The sequence below is a fragment of the Pan troglodytes genome, chromosome 2 (genome assembly GCF_028858775.2).
Source record: "Pan troglodytes isolate AG18354 chromosome 2, NHGRI_mPanTro3-v2.0_pri, whole genome shotgun sequence".
NCBI lineage: Eukaryota > Metazoa > Chordata > Mammalia > Primates > Hominidae > Pan > Pan troglodytes.
Genome location: NC_086015.1, coordinates 49,672,799 through 49,687,711, shown reverse-complemented (window position 1 = coordinate 49,687,711; position 14,913 = coordinate 49,672,799). Strand labels below are relative to the sequence as shown.

At 44.2% G+C, this 14,913-nt stretch overlaps 1 protein-coding gene across 3 annotated transcripts in view; it reads right to left on the bottom strand.

The window, feature by feature from the left end:
• Nucleotides 1–14,913, bottom strand: part of LIMD1 (LIM domain containing 1) — an 85,419-nt gene that overhangs the window by 8,293 nt on the left and 62,213 nt on the right. For all 3 annotated transcript variants that reach the window (XR_001713292.4, XM_001147894.8, XM_009445346.5), the window contains 3 exons: nt 7,188–7,255; nt 4,549–4,611; nt 116–246 (listed from right to left, as the gene is read on the bottom strand). Coding sequence is in view for 2 of the 3 variants with exons in the window: in XM_001147894.8 (XP_001147894.4) it covers nt 116–246; nt 4,549–4,611; nt 7,188–7,255 (262 nt within the window). In the remaining variant the exon portion in view is untranslated. The remainder of the gene's footprint in view (nt 1–115; nt 247–4,548; nt 4,612–7,187; nt 7,256–14,913) is intronic.

The following is a 14,913-nucleotide window of genomic DNA, read 5'->3' as shown; positions in this document are numbered from 1 at the left end:
GGACTGTGATCTAAGGGCGGCTGGCAAACACAGTTTTGTCGGTTTCCACCGCTCACTCTGCTGAGATCGTCTTGGCCTACACGAATGGGTCCTGTCTGTTCCCATCCCTTCTTACTTGTGGTAATCTCGGACACAGTAGATCTTGTTCTCTGAGTCCACGGTGAAGGGCACCCCATCCAAACACTCATTACAGATGACACAGCGGAAACAGCCGGGGTGGTAGGACTTCCCCAGGGCTTGCAGGATCTGGAGGAGAGACCAAGACTCAGTGGGGATTATAGGGAAGGATGAGATGGTGGAAGGGGAGAGGAACACATCAGGCCTAAGGATTACATGAGCAGTCACACACAGAGTACACTTACCCCCGAGTTTCACCTAGGAGAAGAGCAAGAGGTGATGGGGTGGGAAAAGCAAATCTGTTTAGATAAATACACAGAAGAGACCACACAGGAATCCTTTTCCTGCAGCCTCTCACAGGGTCTCTGAACTGGCAGGGAAAGAGGGCTCCTTTCCAACCCTCACCCAGAACAGGAAACTCTTGCATAGTTCTTTAAGAGAAAGAGATGGTAAGGAAGGGATGGGCCAATCCCAGGGCCAAAATCCACCATGAAGAAGTGGGAAACGATGCAAAGCAGGGCCACAGAAGGATACATCCTTCCCAGATTTGGGAAGCAGCAAGTACTCGGAAAAATGAAAAGAAATTCCATGTGGAAATGGCAGAGCTCAAAAGGAACCCCTTCACTTCTGCCTCTTGGATGCCCCTTCTATGCAGCTTTGACTCTGGAGCATGATAATCTAGAAGTTCTGACTCAACCCAATGACCTCAAATCCAAGTGTAATAAGTAAAGTTTCTCTGTTGTTGTTTTTAAATGCAATAGAGGGAAAGCCCCACAAACTTCTTCCTCTCAGTGTCATTTAATCTGGATCTGGATGGGATACCTGGAACTGCCAGAGCCAACCTGAAACCAGGACAGACCCAAGACATGGACAGCAGGAAAGAGAAGAGATGGAAAGAACATCCTTGGTGAGGTCCGTAAGTAACTGAATTAACTCATCATGGAACCACGTACCTCCAAGCCTCTTTTTAGGTGAGATAAAATATCATTCCTATGAAGTCAGTGGTCCTCGAAATGTGTGTGGCCCCAGACCTTCAGCATTAGCATCACCTGCAAACTTGTTAATAATGCACATTCTTGGACCCCATCCCAGATTTTTTGAATCAGAAACTCTGGGGGTAAGGCCCAGCAGTTGGTATTTTAATAGGGTGATTCTGATATATATTAAAGTTGGAGGATCATTGGTTTAACTCGAATTGAGTCTGGGTTTTTTCTATAATTTACAGTTGAAAGCATCTTCACTGACTTAATAGGAGATTCATTTCTGCAATTACCTGCATCATGAAACTTAGCAAAAACAACTGAACTACAGAATCAACATGAGCAAGGTCACACCAAAACATGCATCTGCAAAGAATGTACAGAACGGCCATCAGCATCCAGCAGTGGGAGCCCACACAGAAAGCCTTCAAACAGGCTGAAGAAAGGGGATTTTGGATTTGGGGAAGCCTTGTCAGTACACTGTGAGACCCAGGGGTAAAGATATGCTGTGTTCCAGCTCCTTCCCCTGGAAGCCTCAGGTGGATAACTCCACACTGCACAAGCTCCAGCCAAGAAGGCAAGAGAAGGGCATTGTGCTATTCCAGCTTTCCTCTGAATGCTCAGCTTTCAAGCTTCCTCATTCCCTCCTGGGTTTCACTAACCTTTGAGGGCTCTCTCAATTTGCAGTAAGGCAAAACAGGAAGAACAACTGGCTGGGCTTCCAAAACCCATTTGGCAATTTGGACCTTGGAATGCATTTTCCCCAAGATGAATGCTGTCTTGGCAGAAAGAGATCCTTAAATTAATTTAATCCACATTGTGCCTGAAGTAAGATTAGAAAAAGATGCCATTTTTCTGCATTGTGACTAGCTGTAATACTTTTTTTATGTGAGACTATGCCTGGTTCTAACCTGCAAGCCCAGAATGTACCCCTCTATTAACAAAAGGGTATACAGAGAGACAATTTACACAAAGAGTTAGACAGCTGGGGTTCTGTCTAGACATTCACTAAAAGTTTTCAAGTCCTAGAGGAGACCTGAAAGACTGAAGGTTCAACTTCATACTATCCCATATGGTAGAGATCTCACATCAAGAGATGGGGACTATTTCCCCCTCCCCTTGAATCAGAACTGGCTTTGTGACTTTCTTTAATTAACAGAAAGCAGAAGAAACAATGTTCTGAGATTTCTGAGTCAAAGGCTTAAGAAGACTGGTAGCTTCCACTTCCTATCTCTTGCTGTAAGGAAGTCTGAACTAGACTACTGAATGATTAGAGGCTACAGGGAGAGGGGCCTGGAGGGTGAGAGGTCATCTTAGATGTTCCAGTTCAACTGTGCTACCAGCTGAACAAAGTTAAGTAGGAGACCCCAGCCAATGCCACACAGAGCAGAAGAATTGGCCTGCTAAACCCTGACCTAAATCCTGACCCACAGCATGAAGCATGATGATAAATAAGAAATCACTGTTGTTTTAAACTACAAAGTTTTAGGGTGGTTTGTCATGCAGCAATAGATAAATGACATACCCTGAGGTTATCCAAAGAAGTCTTAGGATTACTAGAACTAAGAATAGGGTATAATCGTACTCATAAATTCAGACCATGTTGACGGACACTAAAAACAAAGGCAAATTCTGCTAAAGAAATAGAGCCCTACAGAGTCTAGAAGATACCTGGGAAGGAGAGGTAAGCATATGTAGCTTCTGCCTACCTCCCACTGCGAGAATGGGGGAAGGGCCACGTTTCCCAGGGAGGTCTTGGCTACTAATGAGGACATGGCTCTAACAGGGCTAAGACCTCTGCTGAGGTCTGTCAAAGCCTGGGAGATAGCAGATATTCATCACGAATGGGGAGGGCTCTGGGTCACTGATGTTTTATAAATATTAGCGTATAGCCAGCAGAAATGAGTGTTTATGTCCATCAAAGACATGTTCAAGAGTGTTCACAGCAGCTTCATGCATAAATAGCAAAAAACTAGAAACCACCAAATCCCCATCAACATGAGATGGAGAAATAAACTGTGCTATATCCATACAATGGAATTCCACTTAGCAATACAAATCAATAAACTACCAATACAGGTAACAGCATGGATGAAGCTCAAAAACATGTAATAAGACCTGAAAGAGTCTATACTATATGTTTCTATTTATATGAAGTTCCAAAACCAGCAAAATGAATTTCTGGCAATAGAAGTTGGAATAATGGTTGCCTTTGTGGGAGTGGGGTCTTGAGTGGGAATAGACAAGAAGGAACTTTCTGGAGTTTGGGAAGTGTTCTACATCTTGATCTGGGTGGTGGTTACAGGGGTATATGCACATGTGAAAACTCATTCAGATGTACACTTAAGATTAGTATCTTTTACTCTATGAGTTATTTCTCAATAAAAAGGTAAAATTAAAAATACTAATAATTAGAAATTATCTTCTCTAGAATGAAATTAATGAGTCAGCTTAGAGAGGGACTTAACTCTTTCCAATTTAAAGTATGTTATATAATCATTTCCACTGATCAGTATATTAAAGAACTTCTTAAAGGCTGGTTTCCAATGGTGAACAATTTGATGTTGTACTCATTAACCTCATAACCTAACCCTCTAGGGAAAAATTGTCCCCACTGAAGACCTGAAGCCCAGAATAACCTCAGAGAGCCAGTGACTGAGCAAAGAATGGAATGTATAAAACCTGGTCCTTGCTCTGCTGTCTCAGAACTAAATGACAGGCCCTAAAAACTCATCTTCGTAATGTTGTGAGCTGGGCATAACACAGGGAGAAAAACAACTTTGCTCCTCTGGCTTTCTGCATTTGACTCCAAGGTAGCTGGGATTTCTGCAGTAAAAACAGACTGTATTTAGCATCTCATCTGGGATGCCACAAGGATCACAGAGAAGCCAGAGGGAGGCCAGTGCAATTCAAACAGCCCAGAGGAGGAGAAAGCATTATCGGAAACATGATAGCGTGTGCTCTAGATGGTTAAAGATGTTAATTCCAATAAAAGCCAACAATGTGGGTTCTATTAGAACAAGCAAGCTGTACTTTACAGGGACTTCTTTTTTTTGAGGTGGAGTCTCACTCTGTCCCCCAGGCTGGAGTGCAGTGGCGTGGTCTCGGCTCACTGCAAACTCCGCCTCCAGGGTTCAAACAATTCTCCTGCCTTGGCCTCTCAAGTAGCTGGGACTACAGGCATGCACCACCACGCCCGGAAAATTTTTGTATTTTTAGTAGAGACAAGGTTTCACCATATTGGCCAGGCTGGTTGGTCTCAAACTCCTGACCTCGTGATCCGCCCGCCTCGGCCTCCCAAAGTGCTGGGATTACAGGCATGAGCCACTGCGCCCAGCCATAACCACAAATCAAGATAAGAAACACTGTCCTCAATTATTAATTTCTTTTTTCTCTGAACACCTCCTCCTCCACCTGAGATGCTGTTCTCTTCTTTGGCTGACCTACTCACCATGTCCATGATCAGATGTCCACAAAGAAAACACCTGTCAGCCGACTGCTGGAAACCAGAGTACTGCAGAAGAAAAAGAAAAGAAAGTTAAACCCAGACTGGTAAGATGAATCAGCCACTTCCCCAACAGCCAAGAGGATTATAAGGAATTTCTCAGAAAGATGTGTCACTCTGTGCAGAATTCTGTCATCCCCAAGTACAACACAGCTGTGGGCTGAGTCATAGAATATTCTCTGCCACGAAAGCCATCACAAATACTAGTACCACTCACTCTAACAATGACTGTGTCTGGGCACCCACAGCATGCCAGGCTCTATGTAAGGGACTGTATATAGAGATGCTTTAATCCCATCTCAGTGGTTCTCAAAGAGCAGTTCCCTGGCATCACTTGAAAGCTTGTAAAAAATGCAAATCCTTGGGCTCCACTCCAGACCTACTGATTTGGAAACTCAGGGGGTGGGTTCTGGCAATCTGTGTTTTCACAAGCCTTTCAGGGGATTCTGAAACCATCACTCTAATGCTTACGACAATTCTGCAAGGTCTACATGATTACCCGGAATCCTCAAATAGAAGCAGAGGGCAGCTCAGAGAGGTTAAGTGAACTTTTCAAGGTCACACAGCCAACAAAGGGTAAGGACAGAAATCAAATTCAACTCCGGTTCTGGTTAAAAAGCTAATGCCTTTTATAGTTAGCTTCAAAGAAACTTAATAAATATCTACTTTACCTTACCTTATCTTACCTAAACACATACACACACACAGTCTTGAAAGACATGAGGTGCTCTCTTCAAAAAACATACTAGATGCTACACACTAGACTAGAAGTTTGGGTATTACAAACACAACTTAACTGGGGGAAACCTTATGAAAGGAAGCTGGGAAAAACAAAAAAGGGAAACTTTCTGCAACTCTACACCATGTGGTGGAGGTTTCTGTTGTCTGGCACCTACGCCCCATTCTGGGGGTAATAGCTCTCTATTTTCATTTGAGATCCAGCCCCCAGCTCCACACCACGTGGCTCCCATCACCATGTGGGCTGGCTCCATGCCAGGGCCCAGGCAGGGCATTGACAGATCTGGCCCATCAGAGCCTTGCATTCCTCCAGCACTGTTACTTTTTCCAGGGGTGGGCATGTGGCCCAGTAAGAGCCAATGAGACTCCAGCAGACGTCTGTGGAGGATTCCGAAGGAGGGACTGGCACTCTTGCCCATCGGATGTGAAACTGAGAGAATGTAAACTCTGGGGTCCTCCCAACATCTGGCCATCACATAGGACCTGAGACTGAAGCTAACACTGAGATACACGGCCAAAAACTGTGGAGAAAATGACTCCTGAGGCACTGCTGGAATAATTTCCTTTTTACTTAAGCCCGTTTGGGTTTGCTAGTCTGTTTCTGGCCAACAGGAATCATAATGAATCAACTTTTCAGTGAAAACCAAATAGAGCTTTTCTCAAGGGAAGGCAGGGAGAAGCTGGCCCTGAGCCCATCTCTGCATCTCACATTCCTCATCCCTGAGATGACAGAGTCATTTCAACCACCAACTACCAAGCACCCAGTCTGCATGGCATCTTGTTAGAATCTGCAGGTGTGAAGGTGAAGACGCATGTTCTTTCTATCCTGGAAGCTTTCAGTCAATGGAGGAGAGACTTGTAAGCAGACATACTGCTCAGGGCTAACAGCCCACAGCCCTGCCAGGGCAGGCCCCGGGCATGGTGGCAGCACAGAAGAGCTCCTCCATTGTGGGTGCAGGAGGGACAGGAAGGCTGTTGGGGGGATCTGGGAAAATAAAGGGGCAAGACGTTGCAAGCAGGGGAAATGGCCCAAGCAAAGGCACGAAGGCATGAGGTTGCACAGGTGTGGGCAGCTGGGGATTCCAGACCTCGGAGAGCTTCTGAGTGTGCTTTGTACCCTGCACATGCTGGGACCAAGCAGGCCAGGTTTATGCCCTATAAGGCCTCTTGATGCGGGTGTGCAGAGGCCGTTAAGCTAGCCTGGCTGAGCCATGCCGGAGGTATGAACGGAGGCAGAATTGTGGAAGACATGGCAGCACAGAGTTCAACGCCTGGCTGCGTTCAAGGAGGTGGGGTTGAGGACAAACCTAGGAGGCAATTCTCACAGATCAGGACCCAAGGCAAGGTAAGATTTTTCTGCTTCACAGAAATATGGTGAGGGGCTGGTACGTGAGGGGCTGGGACACAGCCCAGGGGCCAGTGGGATGCCAGCAGCTGGCCTCAGAGGTGTGGCAGGGCTAGAGTTCAGGTCTGGGAGCCACTGGCACATGGATGGACTTCCAGTCCATGGGAGAAGCTAGATCCCCAGAGAGAGTGGGATGAGAAGAAGAGAGCCCAGGTCCCAGTCCAGTGGTCTAAGAGGAGGAGTCCAGGGTGGTGGAAGAGGCAGAACTGCAGAAAGCAGCAAGAGGATAGCCAAGTGACCGCACAGTTCCTTCAAAGTACAAGGCTGTGTGGTTTGCCATTGGCCTCAGGAACATGGCCACCCCCAAGTATCTACAGAAGGAAAGGCAGGGCCCCTCTCTCCAGCAGTGCAGCTTCCCTACATGCTGGCCCAGGTCCCCCCAGGCCCCTGCCCTCTGACTCTGGCCAGGACATGCAAGGGGAGGCTTCAGTGACACACTCACCAGGAAGTCTTCTTCACAAAACACTTTGCCATTGACAAAATAAAAGGCTTTTCCTCTCAGCTTCCGGCCTAAGGAAAAAATCACAAACACAGGGTAAAAAAAGAAAAATTTTAATATGCAGTGGAAAAAGTGAAAAGTGAAAAGCAAAATCTTTACGCAGAAATAAACACGTAAAAACCGCCAACTGTCAATGACACTTTCCAGTTCCTAAAAGATGCCGTGGCCCTCGGCGAGAGGCAGGCAGGCTGAGGCCGGGAGGAAGGGTGCCCTGGCAGGTGCTATTTGGCAAAAAGACTCAAGGGCTGACTTGGAAGTCATCCTACGCTCACCTTCCAGCGCCTCCTATCTGCTTGGAAAGACGCCAGCAAAGCATTTGGTGGCAGGACAGCAGAGGCAACACAAGGGGGCATCCAGGCAACAGTCTCTTGTGAAGATGCAGTTTCCCACAGGCATTTATGACAGTCACCTTGGACATGTGCTCCAGGACCACTGTGACCGCCTATCAGGAGAGTCCTATACATTGGTTAACTATTATTTTCCTATCTTTTTCTCACCTAAACTGTAGAAAACACACATTGTTGGAAGGATATTTTTGTTTCTCTTGACCTAAAACGAGTAGGCGGGAGTGGGAAAAGTTCAAAGCACCCTGATTCCTTGGATGGAACTCTTGCTTCCATAAGGCTAACACAGGTAAACATCCTTTTGATAAAAGGATGAGAGGGACTGATTCCCTCTCATCTCTTATGGAAAACACAATGGGGCTGTGAGCTCAAGGTCAGCAGAGGGTGTCCCGGGATCCCCTACTTGGCAGTATTCACAGATCTGAGGGCATTTCCAGTGCTAGGCTCAACACATACTCAACAGGCAACGTGGGGGTTTCAGAAACTGAATGAACCCCTCTGCAAAAAGTTAAACCAAGCCCTTTGGGGCCAGCCAACAAAATGAAAGTAAAATCATCATTGTCACAAACAGTACCCGAGATACAGAGAAACCCACCAGACGAACACTGGCTGCCCTCGCCTGGTGATGCCCACAGGAGGCAAAGCAGCGCAAGGCAGATAGCGACAAGACTGTCAAAGAACACTCCTCAGACCTCAGAGAGGACCCTGAAAGCATCGACGCAGAGGAAAAGGCATAAAAAAGGAAGTAACTGTAACTACAAATCCATCTTCTTTGCTGTGGTGGTCGTTGCTACCAGATCTAGTGTTGTCTGAATGTTTCCCCAGCCCTCCTGTTGGTTCCTGTAGGACTTTTTAATACTCTGAGTATATGCTACATTCCTTGAAGATATAGCTAAGTCAGCTTCATAATTGGAGGGGAGGGCTTGGCAATACTCTAACAGAGTGCAGTACATGTTGAGTTAAAGAAAAAAGGAAGAGTAAGCCATGGATCAGAAGATGGCCAAAGCACATATAAAATGCTATTAGTATCTGGCCGGGCACAGTTGTTCACGCCTGTAGTCCCAGCATTTTGGGAGGCTGACACGGGAGGATCACTTGAGGTCAGGAGTTTGGGACTAGCCTGGCCAACATGGTGAAACTTCGTCTCTACAAAACGTACAAAAATTGGCCAGGCACGGTGGCTCAAGCCTGTAGTGCCAGCACTTTGGGAGGCTGAGGCAGGTGGATCACCTGAGGTCAGGAGTTCGAGATCAGCCTGGCCAATATGGTGAAACCCCATCTCTACTAAAAATACAAAAAAGAGCTGGGCATGGTGGCATGCACCTGTAACCCCAGCTACTTGGGAGACTGAGGCAGGAGAATCGCCTGCACCTAGGAGGCGGAGGTTGCAGTGAGCCGAGATCATGCCACTGCACTCCAGCCTGGGTGACAGAGGGAGACTCTGTCTCAAAAAAAAAAAAAAAAAAAAAATTAGCCAGGCATGGTGCCACGCACTACTTGGGAGTCTGAGGCAGAAGAATCACTTGAACCCAGGAGGTGGAGATTGCAGTGAGTCAAGACTGGGCAACAGAGCAAGACTCTGTCTCAAAAATAAATAAATAAAATAAATTAAAATAGTATTAGTACCTAAGACACAAAGAACACCAATTAATAAGAAAAAGATAAATAATCCAATGGGGAAATGAGCAAAGGGCAGGAAGAGAAAGTGCATAGAATAGAAAACCTGTTATACCTTAGGAATAACCAGGATTATTAATCATAACCCCAATATTTATAATAAAAAGATGTTCTATCCTATCAACAATCAGGATAATGCAAACTAAAACCACAATGAGATTCTATCTCACTTTCATAGATTGGCAAAAATTACTAAATCTAATAGCATGTCTTGGAAGGTGTGGGACAAGGTGGGAGTATCATCAACGGGGATGACTACTTGGGAACAATTTGTCAAGGGCCAATAGATCTGAAAATACACATAATCCACAACACACTTCTAAGGTTGCCCCTTGAGAAGATTACCCAAACATGCATGAGGACAGACATGTATGGATGTTCACGGCAACGTTGTTATGGAAAAACTAGAAGTGTCTTCAGTGTTCAGTAGATATGAGAATTGATAAATAGACGAAGAAACTGGAGCTGTATTTACTGGATGTAATACCAGACAGCAGTCAAAATGAAAGGGCTAGATCTATGCATATCATTATTAATTGAACTGAACACCAGTGCAAATAAGGCAAAATGCCTGAAGATATACCAATGATCGTATATGTGTAAGTTTGAGAGTGCGCACACACGCATACACAAACTAGTACTGTTTTTTTTTTTTGAGACGGAGTCTCGCTGTGTCGCCCAGGCTGGAGTGCAGTGGCACGATCTTGGTTCACTGCAGCCTCTGCCTCCCAGGTTCAAGTGATTCTCCTGCCTCAGCCTCCCAAGCAACTGGGATTACAGGCACTCACCACCATACCTGGCTAATTTTTGTATTTTTAGTAGAGATGGTGGCCAGGCTGGTCTCGAACTCCAGACCTCAGGTGATCCACCCACCTCGGCCTCCCAAAGTGCTGGGATTACAGGTGTGAGCCACCATGCCTGGCCACAAACTAGTACTGTAAACTAGTACTGTATGTTTTTTATTGACAATAGTATATATGGTAACAGTAGGAAAATTTCAATTCATAATGGCAGCTGCCCTAGGGAAGGAAGGGAGAGGATGGGAAAAGGAATCAAGATGATTCCAATTTTTATATAATATTTTATTTCCTTTATAAAAATACAGAATCAAAGCTACAATGTAAAAATGTCTGTGCATTCTGGGTGATAGGTAAATAAGGATTATTTCCTATAGTACTTTCCAGTAGGTTTTCAAATACACACACAATTTTTATATATTTAATTTCCTTTATAAAAAATATCAAACCAAAACTATAATGTAAAAATGTCTGTGCATTCTGGGTGACAGGTAAATAAGGATTATTTCCCATAGTACCTTCCAGTAGGTTTTACACGCGCGCACACACACACACACACTTAGGTGAAACACCATAAACGAAAAGGCAATAACAAACTAGAGCAAACATCTATACTGTATGACAGAAAAGGATGTAACTCTAATATGAAAATAACTCAAGTAACAGTCCTATATAAAAAATGGGTAAAGAATAGGCAGACAAACCACAAAATAAGTATGAATGATCAATAACTATAAAATAAAATCTTTAGCTTTCCTCATGATTTAAAAAATATTGCTGCCAGGCACAGTGGCTCACACCTGTAATTCCAACACTTTGGGAGGCCAAGGTGGGAGGATCACTTGAACCCAGGAGCTCAAGACCAGCCTAGGCAACACAGCAAGATCCCATCTCTACAAATAATAAAAAAGTTAGCTAGGTGTAGTGGGGCACGCCTGTAGTCCCAGCTACTTAGGAGGCTGAGCTAGGAGGATCACTTGTGCCTAGAGGTTGAGACTGCAGTGAGCTGAGATCATGTCTGTGCACGCCAGCCTGGGCAACAGAGTGAGACTCTGTCTGTCCAAAAACAAACAACAACAAAAAACCCTATGCTTTACCTATCAGACTAGCAAAGCTTAAAAAGAATGATAACCCCAGTGTTAGTAATGACACAGACAAACAGATACTTGTTCACACTCTGCAAGGGATAGCAGAAGCTAAAACAAGCTCTTAGGAGAGAAATTTGTATTAAATGTCAGTGGAATTTACAAAGTTCAGATATTTTCTCCCCAAAAATTCTATGTCAGGAATTTATCCTAGTTCCAGAAATCGTCATCTCAGATTTATAATAGCTTGCTAAAAATGAGCATCAAATGTCCAATTCCTATTAAATGATAACCCATATACATGTTGGAATATTATGCAGCCATAAAAAGATTGTGTTTTCAAAAAAATATTTATTGACAGGGAAAAATACTTGAAATATTTTAAAGGAAGTATATAAGTATGTGGGTTACAGTTATGAACACACTCACATATATGATGACAAAATTATGTGTACACTCATACACATAAGATGTACACCAAATTTTAAGTCATTATCTTTGAGTGTAAGAAATAGGTGATTTTCAATTACCATTTTTTCCTGCAATAATTATGCATTATTTTATAACCTGAAACAAAGTTTAATGGAGTAGGGGAATGTGGGTGGGGGTGCATGGAAGGGATAATAGGACTTACATAGAAGGCCACAACTCTTTAGGTCTCCAAAGCTGCTCTCTTGTCCTCCCCTCAAAGTTACTGCTGCCCTCTCTTCTAGAAGGTCCCCATCCTTGAACGTTCGCAGTATTTTCTGACTCTGCTAAACTAAGGTACCAAGAATGTCTACCTACAGCTGGGTGATCTCAGGGATCATCATCAGAACCCCCTTGGCAGCCAAGGAAATTAATTTCAGTTACTTAAACTTTCTCTCTATAAAGGGACTCCAGAGAACTCGAAGTTTTAGAAAAGAAAATGAGAACTAACTAGAGTATCTTTCCCATATTTTTCCCACGTCGGACACCTACCTGGGTGACAGCTGATCTGCTGCCCTCTGTCCCTCCCCAGGAACAAGGTGACGAGGAACACAAACAGCCCACCTGGCCGGGCGCGGTGGCTCACGCCTGTGATCCCAGCACTCTGGGAGGCTGAGGCTGTTGGACCACTTGAGGTCACGAGTTCGAGACCAGCCTGGCCAACATGGCGAAACCTCATCTCCACTAAAAATACAAAAATTAGCTTGGCATGGTGGCACGCGCCTATAATCCTAGCTACTTGGGAGGCCGCGGTAGGAGAATCGCTTGAACCTGGGAGGCGGAGGCTGCAGGAAGCTAAGATCGCGCCATTGCACTCCAGCCTGTATGACAGAGAGAGACTCCGTCTCGGGAAAAAAAAAAAAAAAAAGACAGCCCACCTAAGAGAAGCTGCTCAACCAGTAAGCAAAACTATTCACACACTGTCTGATCACAAAGTCCAAATCTTTACTTGTGGAGCTCCCCACTTTCGCCTCTTCCTTCTCGGAATTCCCGTAGGGTAAACTCATTCCTCAAGAGAGGAAAGAAGGTGGGGCTGCAGTTGCGGATGGGGCCCCTAGAGGGAGCTAGGAGGCCACCAGGAAACGGCGCAGGACTTCCAGAGCTTGGGCTTCTGATCCAATGTATGGAGAACACAGCAAACAGCACTTTGGTTCCAGGAATGGGGTTAGCAAGTTCTAAGGAATCTGAGCTGGAAATCAACGTTTTGTGTAATAGGGCAAAGATCACCTCTATTCCAAAAATCACAGAGGAAGATCATTGAACATGCAGAAGCACTGAACCCTCTAGCGTTAAGAAACAAATTAAACGAGAGCTTTTTCACCCAGGAGATCAACAAAGATTTTTTAAGTGTTTGTGATTGTTGTCACTGTATATTTTCATAAGCTACTGCTGAGAGTGTAAGATGATAAACTCTCCCTGGAAGGGAAACTTTAAAATGTTTATCTCTGACTCAGTGAGGTTATCTGAGACTTAGCTTTGGGAAAGAATTTTAAAAAGTGAATAAATATTTACTTAGATCCAAACTGGCAGCCTTAGAGGAATGGTTATATAAACCAGAGTACATATAAATGATGAAATGTTACATAGCTATTTAAAATGTCATTTAAATAGTGTTTTAGTCATATTGGAAAATGCTTATACTACAGAAGGATAGCATATATATATGTTTGGGGTTTTTTTGAGATGGAGCCTGACTCTGTCACCCAGGCTGGAGTGCAGTGGTGCAATCTGCAGCCTCAGCCTCCCAGGCTCAAGGAATCCTCCCACCTCGGCCTCCTGAGTAGATAGGGCTACAGGTGTGCACCACCACAACTGCCTAATTTTTGTATTTTTTGTAGAGACAGTGTTTCGCCATGTTGTCTAAGGCTGGTCAACAACTCCTGGGCTCAAGTGATCAGCCCATCTCAGGATTACAGGTGTGAACTACTGCACCCAGACTGAAAATATATTAACAAGTGAAAAAAGCAAACTTGACAAGTGTATTTATAGTACAATTCCATTTCAGTAATTTGCAGATACCATTGATATGCAAAAGGGAAAAAAACAAACAGTGGGTAACACTGGTAGAAGTATAACAGTGAAACATCACTTTCTACTTTATATACTTTAATATTTTAAATTTTCTTTCTAGTATTAGGTACAGTGACAGATGGTATTAGAGAGAAATTTCACTTTACTTCACATATTTCTATATTAAATTTTTCTAGAAATATATATAATATGAAAAACAATACTTTTAATCTTAAAAGAAAACCCTTATGTTATAATGTGAAAAGTAAAAAAGCAAGATTTAAAAATTGTGCATCTCAACTATATAAAGAAATTCAAAGAAAAAAAGACTGGAAAGGAAATCTGCCCATGAGTGAAAACGCCTCTGAGTGGACATATTTAGAATCTGCATGGTGAGGCCAGGCACGGTGGCTCATGCCTGTAATCCCAGCACTTTGAGAGGCCAAGGCGGGCAGATCGCCTGAAGTCGGGAGTTCAAGACCAGTCTGACCAACGTGGAAAAGCCCCCTCTCTACTAAAAATACAAAATTAGCCAGGCATGGTGGTGCATGCCTGTAGTCCCAGCTACTCAGGAGGCTGAGGCAGGAGAATCACTTGAACCCAAGGGGTGGAGATTGCGGCGAGCTGAGATCACACCATTGCACTCCAGCCTGCAATGAGCAACATGAGCAAAACTCAGTCTCCAAAAAAAAAAAAAAAGAATCTGCATGGTGGAGGGGATGGTTTATTTCCTAGTTGGTTGCTTCTATATACTTTCCTACACTTTCCCAAAGATTTACCAATGAGCAGGTATTGCTCCGATCATTTAAAAAATTGCCCAGCTGGCTAGATAAGTCCTCTTGCTGCCAGTTCCCACAGCTGAGAATTCCCATGTCCGGACACAGGAGGCCAGTACAGGGGGTTGGGGGACTACGTCTGATTTTCCTTTATTCCAAATTTTAAAAAACTGAGACTCCCCCACTGACCTAAGAGGGTGGGGCTTAGTTTGCTCTGAAGAACTCACACTTCATTTTTCACTTCGGTTTTGAAAGACCACCTGAGGTTAGAAACTGGATAGTGTATCAAAATATATTTGTTTGTATTCTGAGTGGGAGAAAAGCCTAACATCTACTGATTGTCTTCTGTGGTCTAAGTACTATGTTTAGGGCTTTCACATATATTTTTAAATGCTTGAAAACTTTGCCACACAGGTTACTGCATCACCCCACCTTCTGACCCTGTACTGCCACATGCCTTTTACGAAAGAAACTCACAAAGTCATTTCCTACTCAAAGCCATCACCTACTCC